Source organism: Perna viridis, chromosome 11 (assembly GCF_037379345.1).
Source record: "Perna viridis isolate PV_CMFRI_1.1 ecotype Kerala chromosome 11, ASM3737934v1, whole genome shotgun sequence".
Classification (NCBI taxonomy): domain Eukaryota; kingdom Metazoa; phylum Mollusca; class Bivalvia; order Mytilida; family Mytilidae; genus Perna; species Perna viridis.
Window position 1 is genome coordinate 26407342 of NC_142455.1, and position 23847 is coordinate 26431188.

General features: G+C 31.9%; 1 protein-coding gene across 1 annotated transcript; it reads left to right on the forward strand.

Annotated features, from left to right (window-relative positions):
• Positions 1–669: 669 nt before the first annotated feature.
• On the forward strand, positions 670–15397 carry LOC148603528 (uncharacterized). The gene is made up of 8 exons (XM_088552537.1): positions 670–789; positions 1540–1653; positions 3198–3308; positions 4320–4430; positions 5517–5630; positions 6020–6748; positions 7122–7169; positions 13902–15397. The coding sequence occupies exons 1-8, from the start codon at positions 735–737 to the stop codon at positions 13991–13993; spliced, it is 1374 nt and encodes a 457-aa protein (XP_088408663.1). The 5' UTR covers positions 670–734; the 3' UTR covers positions 13994–15397.
• The last annotated feature ends 8450 nt before the right edge of the window (positions 15398–23847 follow it).

The window sequence follows — 23847 nt, forward strand, 5'->3', positions numbered from 1 at the left end:
AAAGTTTCCAGTTAATTTGTGAACTAGTGTAAGTACTGAAAAAAATACCTAAGTTTTAAGCCACTCACACGTAGGATTTTTCGCAATGAATAAATGAAATGAAATGATGTAAGTAATGTTATGTTTAGTTTGTCGTGAGTAATAATGATCAAAGGAATGAAAGAAAAAAGATTCTAACAATGAGCCATCCTGAATGAAAACGAAAGCCCGTGGCCAACTTGACTACTCAATTATTTCCGCTTGAAAACGACGTTGAATTAAAGTTGTGATTAAGAAAGAGTTTCCATATCGAGTTCGCAGATAAATTAATTTATATGTCTCATACTCCGTGATTAACCGACCAATCAAGGTGGCGTGAAGAAATATGAACATTTTCATGTCAGCATTCGGCAAATATTGCTTGATATTTTATTTGATATAAATTCGTTAGTAAAAGAGATATCTGCATGCTAGGCATGCGTTGAACAGCACAGTTTACATGTGGTTCTTGAACTTTGTTGAACTTTCCCCCAAAAAAGCAAACCTTCAAAAAGTTACTAAATCAATATTGATGGTACTTTAATGTACAATATTCATTGTCAACTAAAGTGGCTGCGATTGATGAGTAAATAGTTATATCATAAATAAACATTTAAATTTCATCCATTTATATATAAGGTCAATGCCAAAATGGATTCGGTTATTGTGATAAGGAGAAAAAATGCATCGACATTTCAAAATTTTGCAACGGCATAATGGATTGTGTGTTGGGTGAAGATGAAAATGTGCCTTGGTGCCCATTAACTGCAGGTATTTACATTTGATAGTGTGGTAATTTGAGCTTTATTCTTTTTCCATTATGGAACCAGTCCATATAAATTCAGATACTACCTATGGTAGTGGTGAATCAAATTGTAGAATATGTGATGAGTTTTCGGTCTATATATGCTATATTTTTACGTAATGATAATTCTTTCTGTATTTCATACACAATTTTAATATTTTCATCTGAAAGTGCAAAAATTATCACTGTCACAGATACTGTTTTAGGATAAAAAATAAAAGTAAAATATGTTACTACTTAAATGACCACGTAAGAATAAGACAGGAAAAGATTCATTCATCAAAACCTACTTTTTTAAGATAAATTGCATTCAATTAACTTTGAAATTATCCTTAATTAAACCAACATGACGAAAAATGTGGCGAGAAAAGATAGCTTTTGACCAGTTACTCAGGAAATAAAAGGACGTGCTTTTACAAAGAAATTCAACAAGATGTTGTTACTTAATGTTTAAAAAAGCCACATAAATTCAAATGTTCAAATGATTTCTACAAACATTCTGCTGCTGAACTGTAAATGATTGTACAAGGATGTGAGTTTTCATGTGAGTGAAAAAAGAAATGAGTAAAACATGTACCTTTGAGTCAGACATTGAAATGACATAATTTTTCGTATTTTTTTTGTATTTTTTTATACATACGTTATTGGAAACATTAAATGCACCAACAAAATAGGAATTATTTATTCCTTTTGTTTGTTTATAACTTACTTTTTAGTCAATTGCACTTATGGTGGTATGTTCTACTGTGACGATACGTGTTTTCCTGACATATCAAAATGTGATGGTGAAAGGCATTGTAGTGATGGATCAGATGAGTTTAACTGCATGGGTATGTGTTCTATAGCCTCCTAAATATTGTTCGATAATGACTGATAATTGTATTCTAATTAGCATATACCTTTTCCATGCATTAACTTTGGTTGTTCTTATTTTACGCCCCGTGCGGGTCTGGGGTCAAAAGAATAGGCCCGCAGTTTGTCGAAAAGGCGACTAAATAGTGATCAGAACCCTGAGCGGCGGGGCTACGGCGTTTTGCCCACACAGCAACAGGGTTGTGTGCCCCAAGTGATGGAATGGGGTACCCCTGACATGTTACATGCTGGGTCGTCAGGTCATAACACGGAAAACATCACCGCAAACCATAGTAGTGCAACGTATTGGGAAAGATGTCGCGTTCCTCGCACTTTGAAGAACCCTTCTGTGGTATTCTCCCAGAATATGAAACAAAAGGGCTCCGCCACAGGAGATTAAATTGCTCGACCCTACCTACCTCTCCCTATTTCCAGTGGCAATCAAAATTTTCCGACCCCATTATCCTTGTGACCTGACTGTTGTTGCAAAGAGTAATCAAGGGAACCAAGGTTATAGCATAATCAAAAGAATTCTATAGGAATGTTGCTATACCTTTACCTCTTATTTACTAAAGTATTTTCACCAGTTTACACTAGAAACAGATGTTACTAGTCAGATAACGGTCATGAAGGGAATATATATATTAACTGTTAAAGAGTAATCAAGGGAACCAAGGTTATAGCGGCAATCAAAAGAATGTAATCCAGGGACAAAGACCAGACATGGAAAATAGACATACACATCAAAGAACATAAAGTAATTAAAATCATACATACAAAGTAACAAAAGCAAATGAGCAACTCGAACTACACTAAAAAGTGGGAGCATGGACCAGATGCACCGGTAGGGTAAGCGTCCTCTGCTTTTCTAGAAAACCCGCCGAGTCCGATTTTACACATCCATTAATTCTGAAATTTAGATTCTGACATGTTTTCAACTTTTTGATCAAATTGAAATGAAGAACATTGTGTTTTGCTTAAACAGGTCTGAATAGCTGTTTTAATATTCTTACAGTGACTTTCCTATAACCATGTCCCTCATTTGTAACTAATCTGCTAATCAATACAAAACAAAATCTAATTAATTAAATTTGAAATCCCCTCACCAGTGAAAAATAGAATAACCCAGGTAGCTGCTTCAGATCTAAATAACCAGGAGCTGACTATGCAAAGATTCATAGGTGAGTAGTCATCAATTCTTTCAATAGTAACTGGTCAGTCTAAATGTCCCAATAGCTTTGTCAATCCCATGTATTGTTCAGCAGAATGATAACAAAGGAGTTTCATGGTCGTAGAAAAATCACTGTAATGGTCTGACGAATGAGGTCATGTCGGGATATTGATAACATAAATGAGGAACCTTTTAGTATATTCTTAAAAAAAAGAAAACTTCAAGAATTTTATAAAGAATGACAAAAAAAAAAACAATTAGAAAATTAACGTTTATGACAATATGGCTTTTACTAAATGCCCATTTGATTTTTCTTATGCCATTAAATGTTATAACTTTTACTTCAATAAGCGGGATGCAATGGTAACTTTCAATGCTCTGATGGGACTTGTATCAGTATTAAGCTAAAGTGTGACGGCAAACAAGATTGCATAGATGGTGGAGATGAACACCAAACGTTATGTATGTGTATGTTTTCAATGAAGTAATTACATTTAGTGTAAAAGGCTATTTCATTTCTAACCGATATTTCAGTTGAAGAAAAAAAAAAACATTTATAAAAGAGGTTACAAAGTAGAGCTTACAAGCAAATCTTACATATATTGTACTTACGTCAATCATTAATAATGATTTAAATATGCATAAATCAATTACGGTATATATGCGTTTATTTTTGTTGACATTTTTATTAAGATTCATGGTTGATATGTAGATATATACATATTTTTGAAACTAATTTTATCATACTTACAAAAAAGACAAAAACTAACAAGAAAGAAAAAAATAACAATTAATGTTTGAAATGAATTGAAAATTAATATATTGAGATTTTCACGAAGAGATAATTGGTAGGGTAATTCTGTCTAATAGGAAATAATTGGTGGGAAAATGTTCTATTGAAATATATAAGGAATATCAGTTTTTTTTTATATATTGCAAAAACAAAAGAGTTCAGTGACCCCCCAATACTCGTTTTGAAATATGAAAGAATGTCGTAAAGTATTTTTGTATTTGTTTTGTTTTGTTTTTGTTTTTGTTTTTGTTTTGTTTATTTCTGTTTTTTTTTAGTTTGCGAAATATGGAAAATTTCCTTCAGAACCCATATAAAATATGATAAAATATTGGATTTGAAAAGGCTCAATCATCTCAAAATTTATTTCTGTGACCTATGTATTTGTATTAAAGATATGTTAATTAAGGATCATGTTGGAAAAAAATTCTACTAGAAGTATGAGGTATGATCTACGTCAAACAAAATAACGTGTGTCAGTCTTGAGTTGATAATGTAATTCACTAGCGGAAATTTTTAAAGTAAATCTTAAAGTCGTTGAACACAGCGTAAAGAAAAACAAACTCCAAACCATCAGTGAATGAAAACTTAATGATCCGAAATGATATGTCATTTAACTATACAGATCAAAAGTTTTAGTTAATCAACTACATGTATTTCAATTTGTTCTGTGTTTCTTAAAGGTGAGTGTGAAGATGGTGGGTATCGGTGCATGTTCGGAGGGAATTGTATTGATAAAAGTCAATTATGTGATGGCAATGAAGATTGTATGTTGAAGGAAGACGAACGATGTGGTAAATATCCAAACGTTATGACGAGAATATATCATTGTCTAACCATGGCTGAATACTTATCTTTTTTTCTCGTTTCTAAACCTCCTTTAAGACACCTTATTGAACAGTTTTATCACATTGGAACACACAATTTGATAAATGGATAATCTGAAGATTTCAAATTTCGAATGTGGTTGTATTATTCATGGTTCGTTTGAAAATGGAAATACATTATTATGTAGACATTTATGGCATATCATCATCAAACGAAAGTATTTATGTTGAAAGTAAAATAAAAAAGTTACGTTTTTTTTGGAAGAATGTAAGCTTAAACACATACGGGACCAAGCCAGTTTTTTGGTGTTCTTTTTCTTAAATTATTTGCATTAGGTTAAGGTTATATTTACTGTTGTATAGAGTTATTGGACTTTGATCCATCTGTGGCATATCAAAGATTAAAATTAGTGTTGTTTACAATGAACTTCAGCATATTAACCCCAAACATGTTTTTATTTGTACTTTCAGGTACACTCATATCTTTTCCGTGGATGCTTACATTTCTTTCATTATTTTGTTTACCTTATCTTCTTTATAAACTAAATCAACTTAAGGTAAATGGTCAAAATGAATAAACACCAAATTCTTTTATCATACGCATTTGTTGTTCTGTATGCTTTAATGGTTTTGTATAAGTAATATTGAATAGGCATTGATTATAAGCGAGAATTTTTTCTTTGCCAGTATTTGGTTTCGGTGTAAATTCAGAAAAGTTGTAGGCACGAACCTACGAAAGTAAAAGGGACATTGTTGATCGCGATTTTCAGTTTTCACAAATTAATATTGTAGGTATTGTTAATCCTCCTTTGCTATCTATGTTAGGGTTTTAGACGTTCGTGGAGATATTTGTTTTATTATCGGATAATTGTTGCTGAATTTAATTTCTTCTGCGATGTATCACTTCTGGGTGATTAATTTTTGTTGCTCAATACTGCAACCTGCTACTATACATGTGCATATTGCAGTCAAGTTCTAGCTGTGGCCTGTGATAAACTTTTTGGAATCTTTCACTTTGTCTTTTAATGACTCCATTGTTTATGTATTGAATAGGTGAGTGTGAAGGCGGAGGATTCAGGTGTAAAAAAATGAAGAATTGTATAGAACAGATTGCAGTTTGTGACGGGATAAACCAATGCTATTTGGCAGATGACGAGGGAAACTGTGGTAAATACTCAGATTTGAGGTGTGAAATTTTTAATCAAGATGACAAAAATCTATAAATAATAAACATATATTGGACTGTTTAGTATGACAGACATGTAAAATATAGCTATTATTTGAACAAAGTGACACATCAGCATAATGCCTATGAATTGTTGTTGTGATTTAGCCACAACAGGTTACTAATGGCAATCTAAATATCTTCTGGAATGTCAAGTTCTTGAAAAAACGCCTGATTCAGATTTACCCATAGAAGAACAGAGGAATACAATGTCACATACTTTACGAAAAGTATAATTCATTGTTTGAAACAAAATTTGAAGTCGGACTGCAACTACTTTCTTAAATTTTCTTTGTTTATACAGATGGCTATGCACTAATTTATTTTTAAGAAACCTTAACATTACCGGACGAATCATCAACAAAAAATGGTGACAAAACGACAAGAATTAGCGCGGATGTCAATACTATCGAAGGAGTCACAGAAATCAGAGAGGTCTCATCGGACAGTAATTATATTAAATTAAGTAGTGAATTAGCTGAAAAGAAAAGATGGACGACAATAATTCGTCATTATGAAAGTACAGAAGCAAGGGACAGCAATACTTTATCAACTACTGGTGTAATTGACGAACGGCATCATGCAAGAACAGATGGTGTGACATTTAGACAAAATTTTGTCAGCGAACATCCGGAACTAGTTGTTGAAGTAGGCGAAAATGAACGAAATAATGATAGTGTCACCAACCAATCCGGACTAGATGATGGAATTGACAAAAATGGACGAAGTAATGTCAGCGAACAGCCGGAACTAGATGTAGAAATAGATGAAAATGGACGCAATAATGGTAGTGTCAGCGAACATTCAGAACAAGATGATGAAGTAGACGAAAATGAACTCAACAATGATAGTGTCAATAAATATCCTGAACCGGATGGTGAAGTTGACGAAAATGAACATAATAATTATAAAGTCAGTGAAAAAACAGAACAAGATGATGACGTTGAAGGGGATCAACGTAATAAAGACATTGTCAACGAACAACAGGAATTAGATGATGAAACTGATCAAACTGACAAAAATAAATCAACAGATTTTAAAGAAGACGCGAAAGAATGTGGTACGAATTTATATATATCAAAGGCGTCTTAACAGAGGATAAAAGAAAATTGTATCTTTTTTGTAGCATTTTGTTCGAACAAAAACGTAACGTAATTTGATCTAATCCTTTGTATACTACTCAATACATATGACAAATGATGCGTCAAACATTGTCGATACAGTTTATGTAAATGAATGATTGATAGAACAAACAACAATGTATCGAAAGATCAGATCAGATCTAGGTTATATAATGAAAACAAAATATCATTAATTCACTTAAAACAGATTAGGAAATTTGCAACTTCGTGAATAACACAGTCTTAAAACCAATATTAATGTCAATTTTAATTGTCTCGATAGAGCTGTATTTTTTTTTTATATATTTACAGGAATGTCAGACGTGTCATTGCTTGGGCACTGTTTTTCTGGTAGTTCTGGTAAGCATTTAAATGTAGTAGTAATCAAAAAAACATTTTTGAAACAATTTTAAACGATATATAATAAAACCAAGGAGCATTTTTTACAGAAACTAGAAAAAGATATCTCAAATTCAGCAATTGAAGTTAAATATTGAACAAAACATGTATCAGGTAATAAACGTAACCATGAATACAGACAGCTCAGAAAACATGCATTACCTATTTAAGAGTAATCGAGGGAACCAAGCAGGTCGGTGGGTGTTTCTAGAAAAGCTGTGGACGCTTACCCTACGGGTGCACCTGGTCCATGCTCCCAGTTTTAGTCGAGTTGCTCATTTACTTTTTATACTTTGTATGTATTATTTTGGTTATTTTATGTTCTTTGTTATGAATGTCTGTTTTCCATGTCTGGTGCTTGTCGTTCTTTCGATTTCTACTAGAACCGGTTCCCTTGATTAATCAATGAAAACCTCACACCACATTGGTATTTTTCTTCAGACTTGTTTTTTGTATGGTCTGTTCATTATAATCATTCATTTCTAAACTTTACAACGCTTGCATTTGCTAACAAATTGAAATTCAATTTACATATTCTTTGAATCGTTGATGTGTACTGTCATTCAACTTTTTCGCTAATATAGCTTTGTAAATTAGTTGTTTTTTAATTTGCCTTCGTTCACAATATTATAATGGAAACGTGAATTCTTAAATCTCATCTCAAAATGCAGTCGTCGTTTTACACTGTTGGTGGGCCACTTGTCAATCAATTCCAGATTCGGGTTATGATGCTCTTACATTTCTTTGTCCTTTTACATCATGTAACAATTGCATGTAGCTCTTGTTGAATCAGCAGCACATTCAGAAACATTGGCTTCTGAGTGTGGAGTGTAAGACATCAGTAAATGATTGACAGGTTTTTATTATAGTATGTGGGCTGAGATAACCCCCGTGCACCCCCACTAATCAACGAAAATACGATTTTCAGGCGCCCTGATACCTTTTTGGTTACTTCTTATAACCACACACACACACACACACACACACACACACACGCGCGCGCAAAGCAATTACGCTTTTTGAATCTTCGAACTGTTTCTTTATACAAAACGAAGTGAACCGTCATATATAATATCATCATGTTGCTCAATGTTACTGCTTTACAACTGTACCAAGAAAGCTGCGGTAACACTTAGGGTTTTGGGGTGAACTGGACACAAATACACCCCTACCCCACCGAAAAATCGCTAAAATTAACTTATTTGTCCATGTCAAAACTCCTAGAGTATTTATGTATCAGTAAAAAGTGGTTTATTTGATATTTTCTCTTTAGTATTATCACAATTAAAACTTCTGGACTTTTTTTGAAGAATTTTGGCGATTTTCGTTGTAAGAATTCATCCGAAAAAGCGGAAAATGGGATTTTCGATTTTTCCGTAAAAAGGCACATAAATTGGACTCTACAAGTAATTGCTCAGCTAAAACGTCTTACATTTGGTATTATTCGATAGATGATTCAATTTTCTACAAAAATAAACCACGAAAAACTAATTTTCAGGAAAGCAGGAAAGAACTTAAAAATATGTCAAAAATACTACCCCTACCCCTTGAAAACTGGTCTCAGTATCAAACAGAATTCTCATTCACTGCATACCAACAACGTAAAACTCATGTTTTAGGCATCCATAATTAAGATAATAATGTACCCAACATATCTGATCAATTCAGACGCTTAGATTGTCTTTTTGGGATTACAATTGCTGTAAAACCGTAAAAATGGAAATTTTCAGAATTTCTGAATTTCTTCTATATCACCCGTTATTTCCGTTTTCTTTAGAATATCGTAGATTAAACAAGCCTTTGTGTGACACAGTACATTAATATAATGTCTTAGTTTCCAATTGGGCCCGAGTGATAAATATTAGAACTTTTCCAAGACAAGTTAGGTGAAAAATTGCCACCCCTACCCATGGAAAAAAATACCTCAACATGAACCAAAATATTATTTTTTGGCTTATAAACGGAGTACAATAGACATGTTTGGTACCGTTGTTTTAATTATCAAGTATCCAACATATCTCCTCATTTCAGGCGCGTTTTTCTCCAGTTTCAATGTGACAATAATGAGCTTTTCATAAAAAAGGGATTTTTCGGAATTTCATAATTTTTTCTATTTCATCTGTAATTGGCATAGAAATTGTGTTTTCAACATATCCACTCATTTCAGGCCCATACTTTACAGTTTCAAGGTGACAATAATGATTTTTTTCATAAAATGTGGAATTTTTGGAATTTCATATTTTCTTCCATTTCACTTGTAATGGGCATTTTTTTCAAATACCCTATTTCAAACAAGGTTTTTGTGTATTCAATCCGATTTATAGTGCATCTGATCTTTCCGAAGAGTAAAGGCAATGCACAATTAAACGTGTTCCAGGCCATTTGGGCGAAAGAATGTTACCCCTATCCACTAAAATCTGCCCCAATGTGAAAGAAAATGACAGTTCATAGCATACACGAACTGTACACAATGTCTTGTAGTTATTATGGAGATAATCTTGCATCGATCATATTGTCAAGCAAATATGCTTTAATTGTTCCGAAGACAACAAAATAATTAAAAAAGGTAATTTAAGAAAACAGATGATCACGCATTTTAGTACCTTAACTGTATATTTTTTTGTTTAAAATATCACAGTTTCAATATATGATTTGATTTTGTTTGCTATCATTATTTTTATACATATAATAGAGTTTCATAGAAGGAAGTACGACGAATAATTGGCATACATGTATCCAACACCATTTAAAAGAATCTACCACACACGGACTGTAGATTTTCGGTGAAAATTTAAGTGAGTATGGGGTACCATTCTTTCGCCTAAATGGCCTGGAATACGTTAAAGTATGCACTGCCTTTGCTCAATAGAAAGCTACATAGATATGCTTGAATATGTAAAAGCTTGTTTGAAGTAGAGTACTTGAAAAAATCGCCAATTACAGGTCAAACAAAAGAAAATATGAAATTCCGAAAATTCCTCTTTTTAAGAAAACTCATTATTGTCATAATAAAACTGAAAAATACGCACCTGAAATGAGCAGGTATGTTGAATACATCTATAATTAAAACACTAATACCCAAATTGTTTTTTTTTTTTAAATCGATCATATGCTAAAAATTAACGTTTGAGTTCATGTTCAGGTGCTTTTTTCATGGGTAGGGGTGGCAATTTTTCATCTAATTGTACTTGGAAAAGTTCATATATTTATCACTTGGGCTCATTAGGAAGCTAAGACACTATAAAATTGTATTTGATTATACTAAAGCTTGTTTGAAGTACGGTATTTGAAAAAAAAAATGCCAATTACAGGTGGAATCGAAGAAAGTATGCAATTCCGAAAATTTCCCTTCGTATGAAAAACTTATTGTTATATTGAAATTGGAAAATACGCGCCTGAAATGAACAGTTATGTTGGATAATTAAAACGATAGAACCTAACATGTCTATTTTATAAAGTTTATTTGCCAACAATTATCCTTTAAGTTCATGTTCAGGTATTTATTTCATGGGTAGGGGTAGCAATTTTCCACCTATTTCGACTTAAAAAGTTCAAATATTTTTTATTTGTGCTCATTTAGATCCTAAGACACCATATTAATGTACCGTATCACACAAAAGCTTGTTTAATTATGAACAAAATGACAATAATGGGTGATATAGAAGAAATTCTGAAATTCTGAAAATTCCCCTTTTTCGATTTTATAGTAATTGTCACCCCAAAAGGAAAATCTAAGCACCCGGAATGATCGTATATGTTTTGTACATCATTATTTCAATTATGAATGCCTGAAATATGAGTTTTACGCTGTCGTTATGGTGTGAATGAGAATTCTGTTTGATACTGAGACCAGTTTTCAAGGGGTAGGAGTAATATTTTTAACATGTTTTGAAAATTATTTGTTGAAAATTAGTTTTTTGTGATTTATGTTGTAGAAAATTGAATTATCTATCGAATGGTAACAAATGTAAGATGTTTTAGAGAGATTAATGAAGGGAACAAACGAAGAAAGGCAAACTATGACCCGTTGAATAAATCAGTTTTCATGGTGTCGATGGATACATCATAGCGATCCACAAAACTTCTGTAGTGATGACTTCAATCTTGTAGCAACATAGTTACTTCACAGTGTCTGTAGTATCCTTTATCTTAAGTTCTTTTGGGTAGATACGATGTATCAAATCCCCGAAATTAGGATTGTTTAAAGATAATACGTCATCTATATAGCGGAAACTGAGATTGAAGGATCTAGCCAAACGATATTCTTTCTTTCTGATGAAATCAGCTATAAAGTCAGCCTCGTAAGAGTGAAGAAATAGGTCAGCAAGTAAAGGAATTGAATTTATGTGACTTTTTACGAAAAAATCGAAAACCAATTTTTTGCATTTTTTGATAAATTCTGAATACGAAAGTCGCCAAAAATTCATCAAAAGAACCCCAGAAGTATTAATTGTGATAATTATAAGCAGAAAATACCAAATATATTTTGTCTGAAGTATAAATACTCTAGGGGTTTTGACATGGAAAATATATCAAGTTAAGCGATTTTTCGGTGTGTAGGGGTATAATTTCAGTTTACCCAACAACCATAAGTGTTACCGCAACTTTCATGACACCAAGTAAAGCTAAGACATTGGGCTACATAATGATATCTAAATGTGTTCATACATGCTCTCCCAGGATTGCTTAGACGCTCAAACAATTAAGTCACGAAAATCTTAGCTTTTTGACCCAGGGCTGTACAAATGTAGGCTTACACTGAAGAAGAGTCCAAGAATATTCTTGGCGTCATTTTGATTCGGTAATTGGAGGTATGTAGGTACAACAAAATCACCACGAATTTGATGAAAGGGGGATGGACCTTCCCAGCCCATGGACTATTACCCCATTTTTCCATAAAATATCAATTAAAAAATCAATTTCCACAACCCACGTGAATGAAAAATAAGGTTTTTTTTCATATTAGATGACTTTAGTTAGGTCTGTAGTTGATTTCACTAATACGTGATTGATATGTATAATTTAAAAGACAAGATTCTGTAGCAAAATTGCAATGTTTTGATTGACAATATTGCTCAGAGACCTAAGTACTGTGTAAAATTACATACGTATTCACATTGTAACATAAGTGCTTTATACATATATTGTTTTAATGGTTACGTACCTAAAAATACATTTTAAACAGAAAAATATGGACTATTCAAACTTCATATCATCATGATAATACCTTTTCTTGAATGCATTAACGTTTGGTCACTGATACATGACATCTCATGGTTATGCCTTTTGAACGACTGGTTTAAAAAATTATTTGCTCTAACAAAGGAACAAACGAGATGCAATCTTTAGACAAACAACTGCTGGAACCTCAAATATGACGGTACAAGAAAAAGAATAAATCGCGCAATAAAGAGGTATACACAGAAAAACGAACTGCGCGAAATCAAAGGGAATAGGAACCCCAAAATAATGTTACTTTAATTTAATAGTATCTATGTAAACATGAAAAAAAATGTGTTTCCTTAATTTCAAAGTTTCACTAATTAGCTTTAATTAACTGATAAACACTAACACAGGAGGTTGACATTTTTTCCCAGCATGCATCATGATTATGACGTATCTGTGGCACTAATCTGACCAGGTAATACTTTATCTTATCATGTGGTCACACAAGAAACAAAATGTGAAATAGAAAATATAATTAAAAACAATTGTATAATAAAAAATATCAAAACTTGAAATTGTTTTTTTTAAATCAACAATAGTGTAAAAATAAATAATAAAAAACTGAAAATTGAAAACGTTTTTTTAAAAATTCAATATCATAATTTGAGACAGCACAGCAGGTCATCAGACAAAAATGAGAGGTAAATAATATTACACTTTTATAGTATGTTTATAACAAAAACAAAAATGAGAAAAAAAGGAAGATAAATAATAAAAGAGTTTAATTTTCTCTTTGTTTGCATTGCATGCAATTTCAAATTCAAGAATGTTAACTTCTTTAATTTGTAAAAAAAAGTCTTTCAATTTTTTTTACATAACTTTTGATTTTGTTTTTAATTCAATTGAATGGTCTCTAAAATTAAGAGAAACAAAAATATATATGTTTTGCATGATTGAGTAATGTATAGGAAAAAACATATAATTCATCAGCAGTGTCAATGACTTAAATTTAAAAAAAAACAAATATATGTCCCATTTGTTCCATTATTATCCTGTGTATATTCCATTTAACAGAAATTTAAGCTTCACTCACAAGTAAAGTAAATTTTCACAACCACTTTCATGATTTTCTACTTGTGACAAATTGTACATTCTTCACAGTTTTAGGTTTGTTTACTTAATACTACATCAGATAAAGTGCCACATTTACATCATAATTAGTGCTGCCATCTGGTAATTTGGCAGTAAGGGAGATTATCGTACAGCAAAGATGGCTGCCCCCGTAACCATAGATTTAGAGCAATTATCCTCTCTAATTAAGTAATTAAGTACAATATAGAAAAATGAACTTCAGATTCTTCTTGTATTATGTAAAGTCTATCAATATACTCCACATGTTGAAAAGGGTTCCTGTTCCTTTTAAACTGGTGATGAACTCAAAATGATATGTCAAACAAAGTTGTTTATCTAATTATTATTTAGATGATCAAAGTCTTATCATTGCTTAGTACGTCATTGCTTTTGCAGGGGTTAGACCTTCAACGGGAAGTTTGTTTCTGATCCATATCGTTGCGTTAGTGTTTGTTTTGAATTCGTACATGGTCATAACCTTAGTTTAGAAAAGATTAAAAAATGGAGTGAAATGTCATTTGCAGATCTATGGACTGAATGGTCGGTAAATATTTATAAGCCATAATAAACTTGCATGAATATATCATCTTCCTATACATATCTTACGCCGATTTTATAGTTATTCATTTACCTAAAATTGAAAAAAAGATTTTGATTTTTATTATAACTTACAGAAACGGAAAGTTTTCCTTTTGGCTCGATCATTTACTATATGACATATCAACCAAGATCATAATTCGATAGAATTACTTCTTCTTATCAACATAATCTGATTTGCAATTTGTGCTGAATCTCCATGGACGTCATATACACAACATTGTTTGCTACGTATTGATTGTTTAATTTCAAAACATTTTGCGATTTTCTGCTGATCGCATAAAGTCTTTTCTCCAAATTTGAAAACTTAAGCCGGTTATATCAATCGTTATTTTATTTTATTTTATTTTAATTTTTTTGGAAACTCACTATTTCTCTTTTTATAATGTCTCGTGATAACAATCGTATAATTATAATACACAATTTTCATCTTCTAGTTATCTATTTTTCTTTCTTAAAAGATATCCTTAAAACTTATATCTTGTGGGAGTAAATGTTTCCGTTGTAATATGATAAATTTATTTAACAGTATGTATACAGGAACTAATGCAGACTGTCTATTTTTTACCATAAGTTTCTTTTATTTTCATACCACATAAAGCTTCCGACTTATGCATATTGCTTGTTTAGCAAATAAAATTATTAACCGTTATTTGATTTCTATTAAGAAAACTACTTTCTTTCCGATTTTCTCTTAATGGTTGGCATTGATGTAAATGACCACAATTATTGTTATCCTGCCTGTGGAACTAATGTCGTCTGAGATTAGAAGTCATAATTAAAAAGACTTGACTGACGGTGAATGTTATTGTTTGAGCAGAATCGTGAAGGAAAATTTGACTATAATATTCGTGAGATATCTAGATTTCTTTCGACCTTAATATTTACGGTTTATTTTATAAAAAAGAATTATGTTAAATACTAGCAATATACCAAATAATAAAGTCGCTGAAAGAATATTTGTACCCAAAATGATCATGTCAGACCATAAATCTGTTTCAATTAAAAACTAATCGTTAAAATGTTTATCAGACAACTTATACATCTCATCTCACATTCGTATGTTTTCCAAAAGATAATTGTACTTATTTTATTATCTTCAACTTCAGCAACTTCTAGATTGGTTCTAGCATCGTACGCTTTTTTACACTAAAGTAAGGAATAATTTGCAAATGGTCTAAAGAACAGTCTAATTGGGTATTTCTATATTTCCCTGTGACGTTCGTTTTTCTTTCTCGTTACATCTGTATTTTTGGTGGTTAATAATTTTGAACAACTATCAATTTGTTTTTAAGGGGCGCACCTTTCAGTTGTATATGTAAAGTACTAAAAACGTTTTGTATTTGAAATGCAAAACACGAATTATTGTATTTAACACAAACAAGCTTCTAGTCCTCATGATTAAAATATTTGATAATTATTGAAAGTAAACGATTTATTCTAACTATTGTCTTGCGTCAATGGATGACAGTGACCTATTTAATCAATTTACAAAACTTAACACATGTTGTTTAAAAAAAAACAAATTATGCAATAATTGTTTCTTTTAATATTTTAAAAGCATTTATATCTTCCTTGGGATATATAACTAAATGTCAAAGTATTCAAAGAAAATCCACAACCACAGGTTATTCATTTATCAAAATAATAAACGTGCAATTTAAGTACATATGTAGATGAAGAAAAATTATCATTTCTTCCACTACCTTTTGCCAACAAAGGTATACATGCAATTAATTTGACTAACATCCTCCATCACAAAAAAGTTACCAACAAAATTCCCCCATATTTCAAAGACAAATCCATACCAATTATTTCATATTCTTATACTTCACCCATTGCATCCAAAATTTTCAAATTATAAAAGGCTATTGCAGAACCTCGAGATTGAGGACTGTTCTTGCAAAAACGCACAATTCAAATATGGTCCTTCTGGTCACGTCGTTACGGGAGATTTAACCATCATCGAAAACGAATCTCTGCGTAATATCCTTTCTAAGGTCCCAAAAACCGTGGACCACGCCACGCTCCATAAATTGGAATTATAACTTTAAAGTTCTTATGGATGCCGTCGAGGACTATGCAAAAAAATGGATAAAACGAGAACAAGAAGAAGACATTGATTCTTTGTCAGAGTGGTTAAAGGCCGTGAGGTCTTTAAATTTGGGACGAATGAAAGTTTTAAGTAGGTCAATGAGTGCCAAGGCTACATCAGTTTTCAGAGACCCCGATGTAGCAAAAACATTGTCTACTATACATGACAAGTATGTTGTCGTACCAGCAGACAAAGCACAAAACAACATTGGTTTTGTCTGCAAAACGTTTTACATCCAATGTTTATTATCAGAGATAGACGTAGAAAATAATAGTAGTGATAAGACCTATACTGCTACAACACTCTCCGAAGAAGAGATTGTGGAAAATCATAAATCTGTGCATCCTCTTTTGGTCTCTCTACCGAAGACGATGATTGTGATTTACCGTCTATGTACTGGATACCTAAACTCCACAAGAATCCATACAAACAACGTTTAATAGCTGGATCTGCAAAATGTAGCACCAAACCTCTTTCAAAACTTTTAACTTCTATACTCACAACTGCCAAAGAGGGTCTGCAGTCCTACCACAACACTTGTTACCCCCGTAGTGGTATTAATTCAATGAGGATCATGGAAATTCGAAAGATCTTTTTGGAGACAATCAGTTTAAGACTATTATCTGAATATAATAGCATTAAAACCTATGATTTTTCAACACTGTATACTTCTATTCCCCATACTCAGTTAAAATCCCGACTTAAAAACATAATACATCGTTGTTTTTCCAAAAAATGATGGTACACCTAGATACAAATATATAGCTCTTGGTAGAGATTCCTCATACTTTGTAAGAAATAATTCCAAATCACCAAATACACAGAGGAAGATGTTTACAAACTGCTGGAATTTTTTATCGACAACATATTTGTCCAGTGTGGTGGACGTTTTTTTCAACAAACGGTCGGCATTCCAATGGGAACAAATTGTGCTCCTTTAATTGCTGACCTATTCCTTCACTCTTATGAGGCTGCCTTTATAGCTGATCTGATCCGAAAGAAAGAATATCGTTTGGCTAGATCCTTTAATCTCGGTTTCCGCTATATAGTTGACGTATTATCTTTAAACAATCCTAATTTCGGGGATTTGATACATCGTATCTATCCAAAAGAACTTGAGATAAAGGATACTACAGACACTGTGAAGTCGGCCTCATATCTTGATCTACACGTAGAAATCGATGGTAAAGGAAAACTATTGACCAAACTTTACGACAAACGTAATGACTTTTCATTCAGAATTGTCAACTTTCCTTTCATCTGTGGAAACATCCCTTCAGCACATGCATATGGACTGTTCATATCGCAACTAATGCGTTATGCCAGAGCTTGTTGAAACTACGCAGACTTTTTGTATCGCGCTAGAACTCTAACAAATAGGCTTCTGGAACAGGGCTATGTTGGTACAAGATTGAAGTCATCACTACAGAAGTTTTATGGTCGTCATTATGAACTCGTGTATCCATCTGCACCATGAAAACTGATTTATTCAACGGGTCATAGTTTTCCTATCCTCGTTTGTCTACCCCGGACTTGACTTTTTATGAGCAACTCGCCGGGTGTTTCTAGAAAAGCAGAGGACGCTTACCCTACCGGTGCATCTGGTCCATGCTCCCAGTTTTTAATGGAGTCCGAATTGCTCATTTGCTTTTGTTATTTTGTATGTATGATTTTAGTTACTTTATTTTCTTTGTTGTGTATGTCTGTTTTCCATGTCTGGTGTTTGTCCCTAGATCACATTCTTTTGATTACCGCTATAACCTTGGTTCCCTTGATTACCCTAACCCAACGACTATGACAACAACACCAGAGAAAGAGAAACAAACGTCACAGTGGAATCACAGAAATGCCAAAGTAGACTTCCTTTTTAGAACATTTGAAAATTAGCATTTAATTAAATTAATTTCTTTCATAAGGTACACAAATATACTTTAAGTTTTTTTCTTCTTTTAAATAAGTTGATTACAAGCTCTTTGAAGCACAATTCACGAATACATCAACGCTGATCATCTTTCAGTTACCCCAGGAAGCTTGACCATTTGGTCTTTAGAGGTAAAATGTAATCTAAATGCAATAGGGTTTGTATGTAAGTCTCGTTCTAGTTTAATCTTATTTTCCAGAATTTATGATGTAGAACGTATTAAAATCCGAAGACCGATCTCCATTTTATTGTTTAATTTTGGGATCTCAAAACGCTGCATTACAATGCAAAATTGTCTAGTTAATTCATTTCTTGATATTTTTATGATGTATAACTATAAAATTGTCATTTTTGTCGGTATAATACACGAAAAGATGTTTTGCTTTTAATACTGAACTCAATGCTATGTTAATGACCAATTTCCATGCATTTGAATGGAAGTCGAGGACCATTCTCATCAAACCGACTCACATAGCTTATTTGAATGGGTGATGACATTTTCATTCAATCAAAAATGTAGATTTATATTAAAGATGTGTGAAATGATAATTTTATCTCATTCGTATTAAGCTCGAAGAACAAGTGAATGGTCGGAAATGGCGTAATCAACATATTGTATTTGAAATAGTTCAATTGCAACAATAACACTTCAGATGTTCAAACATAGTTTTATCCCCCACTTAAGTTATCATGATACAATAATTCAATTAAGTTTTACTTGTCACGTTCTGCACATTGCTTGTTGGGGTTTGTTTTTGGTAGGAAACTGGTTTTTCAGTGCAAAACGTGTTTGTAGACTGTATTTAGAAAAATGTCATTTTGAAAGATTAATTAACTGATGAATTTTGGTCAAGAGTTTGTTAGGGGTATATCGAAAAAAATGTGACGAGAAAAAAGAAGAAAAAATCAAAATGTTTGAAAACTGGATTCATGTAGCTTATTTTGGACAGGGCTTAAATTTTGGCAACTAAAATAAATAAACTTATTTATTTTTGTCTTTTGGAATTAAAATATATGAATAGAATACAACAGAGTGATGATGGAAGACTTAAAAAAGTCTTTAGTTTACCACTTTTACAGGGTAAAGGTATATTTACAGGACATTTAATGAGAAATGGGAAAACTGTCCAATTTGTATAGTGTATCACGACTGCGATTAATACATAAGAGTGATTGTTTATAGTTTTCAGGAAGTTGATGGGGAACATGGGCTCTTATTCCTTGTCAGCGTTCTGTGCCCACTGATTAACTATTTTATACGAGACAAAATAAAAAAAAATAGTTATTTTAACACCTTTTTGGTCATAACTTTTCAGGATGTCATGAGTACAGCTTTAGACTTCACATAAATAAATGACTGCAGCCCTTTTCACAAAAAATCGTAAGAGTAAAATTAGTCGTAAGTTGTGACGTCACAGTACTTAACTCTATTATGACATCATAACTTACGACTAATTTTACACTTAGAATTTTTGTGTGAAAACACCTCTGGACATCAAAAGAACTTAAATGTCATATTTACTTAATACTTATCTGTACATTCAAGTTTTGTATCAGATACTATTCAACTTTTCAAACAAATGATGATCCTGTGCTAGAATACAGGGTATATAATTTACATATTTATACCAAATGATTTATTTATGAATACAAAAAATACCACTCATAATAATATGGTAGTCTGGTATGTTGTATACTTGTTAAATTGCATACAAGAAGTACTTAAAAAAAACAACAAAAACTAAATATCGAAAAACAATACTACATCTAGCTCTGAGACGTTCTTTCAGGTACAAAAAGGGGAATTAAAGCCTTATTGTTTCTGTGCATTTAAATGCTATGATTCTAATATTTCGGTAAATAATCTATCAAATACACTTGGTCAGACAAGTATATCTACTGGGCTTATAGGGACCTTCGGGTACATTTGGTCCGTCAGCAGTGCCATCAGTCCATTGAATGCAAAAAAAAAAAAAAAATACCCCCATATTGATATATATAATTATTTGTTAAGTAGTAATATATATATGCAAATCATATGCGAATGTAAAGTACTGAAATTACGAGTCGTTAACAATAGTAGCGACTTAAAAATCAACATCCAAAATCCGAGAAAGTGACATGCTATTCCCAGTTATATATTTCGGAACACTTTTCTAATTATTCAAACTGGTAAAATTTGATAACCTGAACTGGCTTTATGCAGAAGGCCTACGGTAAAGGAGTTAATTACAATTGAAGTATTATTAGTCACTAGAGCGTTTGAATGACTCCTAATATGCAAGGTTCAAACTGATACTGATGTTAAAGGGAAATATTTGAGAATATTTGGGTACCTCAGATCTAGTACCTTAAGGAAATAAAATGTTGAACAAAGAACAATGTAATAACAAAGAGTATGACCTTTTGTGATGTAATAGATTATCATTATGACCTATTGTGCTGTAATAGATTGTCATTATGATATAAAGCAAAGACATTATTTAAATGCAAAACGAAAGACTACTGTCACGATAAAATGTAAAAAAAAACAAATTAACTCTGAACTTTTTGTATTTAATTGTATTTCTTTTCGGTACATTTTGTATGTAGATTGTCTCTGTTTCCTGTTGTTTTCACACCTATATCATGTAATTTGATTTTGATGTCTATGTATTGTCCATCTATTTTTGACACTTCGATATATTGTAGAGAATTCTCTAATTTACCTTTTATTTTTAAAATGTGGTGACATGTAAACAGATACAGAAAATAAATTTGTTTAATGTTTGTTTCTAGTATCAATTACTTAAACATTGGTTTATAGAAATAATATGATTACATAACATATAAATTGGAAAATTATTACCTCCTTTAATTTCCATCAGTGTTTGTTGTGTTTCCTGCGTTAATGTAAGATTATATAAGGCAGTATCGATAGAACGAGTGCTGATAAACGTTCAATTGATCACGATAGTGATCATGATAGTGATCTGATCATGATTATGATTAATGACTTGAAGTATCAAAACAATCAACATCCTTTGTACAAAGAAAATATAATTGGATTTAAGGATAAATTAAAGCATAATCCTTCGGATTTGTACAATTATAATAAAGATGCAAGTACATGTATTTTAATTATTTTAATGCAAAAAAAAAAACAAAAACAAAAACAAAAAACTTGGTTATATATTGTTGCATCCTTTTAAGTGGTAAGTAAAATACTACCCAATTGACGATATTGCAACACAGGAGAAGATGGAGGATATACATCTACTTTTCTCTGCATTTGCATGTTATGATTTTTTACACTGGCGACTTCATTGATGTTTGTATCCTTGATTATCCTCTAATTTGTGTGTCCAAGGAGTAAGCAAGATAACTAAGATTTGAGTGATAATCAAAAGAATATATTTCAAGGATAAAGCCTAGATAGGGAGAATAGACACATGAAACAAAGAATATATAACACGTACAAAGAAACATAAGTAAATAAGTAACTCGGATTCCACTACAATTGGGAAGATAGACCAGGTGCAACGGTGGAGTAATTTAGGCAAGCTTGGCTTTAATATCATATATACTTAAACACAAGTAATTAACCAACCAAAATCTAAAAGATCTCCTCATTAAACAATCTATGCATCGTTTGTTTAAGTTTAAAAATATGACAATTTGTAGTTTATATATATATATATATATATATATATATATATATATATATATATAAAGGTCTGAAAAATTCCCAACGATGTTAAAACTGTCAAATTTGCGATGCAAATTTTTGTCGTTCCCTCCGCGGGACTCGAACTTATACCGCTGTGACATCTATGGCAACAGAGCCCTAGACCACTCGGCCAGCTAGGCTATATAAAAATATAGCTTACCGAGTTACTTATTTACTTATGTTTCATTGTACGTGTTATATATTCTTTGTTTTATGTGTCTATTCTCCCTATCTAGGCTTTATCCTTGAAATATATTCTTTTGATTATCGCTCAAAACGACCAAAAATTTGCATCGCAAATTTGACAGTTCTAACATCGTTGGGAATTTTTTTTCAGACCATTCTATACGTTTACATTATCTTCCCTGTATCAATTTGATCCGATGGAGCTGTGTAGAGAATAGAGTCGTATATATATAAGGGTCTGAAAAATTCCCAACGATGTTAGAACTGTCAAATTTGCTAAGCAAATTTTTGGTTGTTTTTCCTCCGCGGTACTCGAATTCATACCGCAGTGACATCTATGGCTACACCGCCTGCACCAGCGCCCTGATACGGGACAGCTCATCTATGTGTAATAATGTATGATAGAGGATCCAATTCACGATACATGTTTCAACAAATCAATATAATACACACGTCTCTGAATGTGACAGAATGTGCAATTTCGACAGTTCTAACATTGGTGGGAATTTTTCAGACCCTTATGTATAAACAGTCCAATATCTACCTATTATAGTAGCAGTTATTTTTATAAGAATTTGACAGGAGGTTTTTCATGCATGCCAAATATCCACCAAAGTCGCATAAATTTCTTGTCCAACAATTACAGACAACATAAGTACTCGTTTTTCATTTGGTTGTTGGGATTTACAGATAAAATTATATAGATTGTAGATGAAAGATGATTACAATTCAGCATGATTACAATGAAAAACTGTTGTAAATGATTGCAGTGTCTGAGATATTATGATAAATGATTTTTGAAGTGGTCAAGATATATATGGTGAAATAGCAATGTGCCAACATTAATGAAGCTGGTATCGAATAGCACGACAAGATACTCTTTGCTAAATTTCATATTATAGTATGTATTAGTACCATGCATTTGGCAATAATCAAAACTCTTTTAGAAGTTTTGTTGGCAAAATTATATACGGCGACGCATGGCTTATATACATCAATAATGAACAAAAATAAAAAAAATCATGTAATAAAAGTTTGAATAAAATATAATGATGCAAATAATTTTTGGCAGGAAATAGAAAGATGGATTTGAATTTCACCAGGTGTAACTTAAAATGATATTTTTGTTCGGAATGTAATATCTTGCCAATATCTGAGGGAAACTAATAGTTCTGCATTACATCATGGTGTTTTTAAAATATCGTTCTAAGCTTTTATCTTATAAATCAATCAGTTTATATTACGAGATAGGTAGTATAGCATAACAAAACAAAAATATTAACACAACGAAGTTTCTTTTGTTATGTAAGTAACCCAAATGTATTAAAGTGAAAATTGGGTTTGGTTTGTAAAAGCAAGAAGAACCTTGCTAATAGAGACAAATACTAAACTAAGAAATCAGGTAAAACATGATATGAAATAAGACTAATATGTATCTTAAAGAATAATCACAAAAACTATAATAAATGTGCAATGTGCAACATGGCATCCACTGAAACCCAGAATATGAACCAGATACATTGGTAGTGTCTGCTGGTTTATAAAAAGAATACCCGCCGTGTTGATAATATAATGTCAAATGTGTGTTAAATAGTTAGCTATGACTTTGTTCATATGCAAGTAAAAGAAAATACCAAGAAACCAAATGTTTCATATAGATAGAAATGATACATTTTGTTCCGAGAGGTTTTTATCACATAAAACCATAAAAAAATAAATGTCCTCTGAGTACTTATTTCAACCATTATATAACTATATTCCTTAATACTTTGCTCAATTAATGAGAAAAAATAAACGACATAAAACAAAGATGAAAAGATAACATTTATGTTAT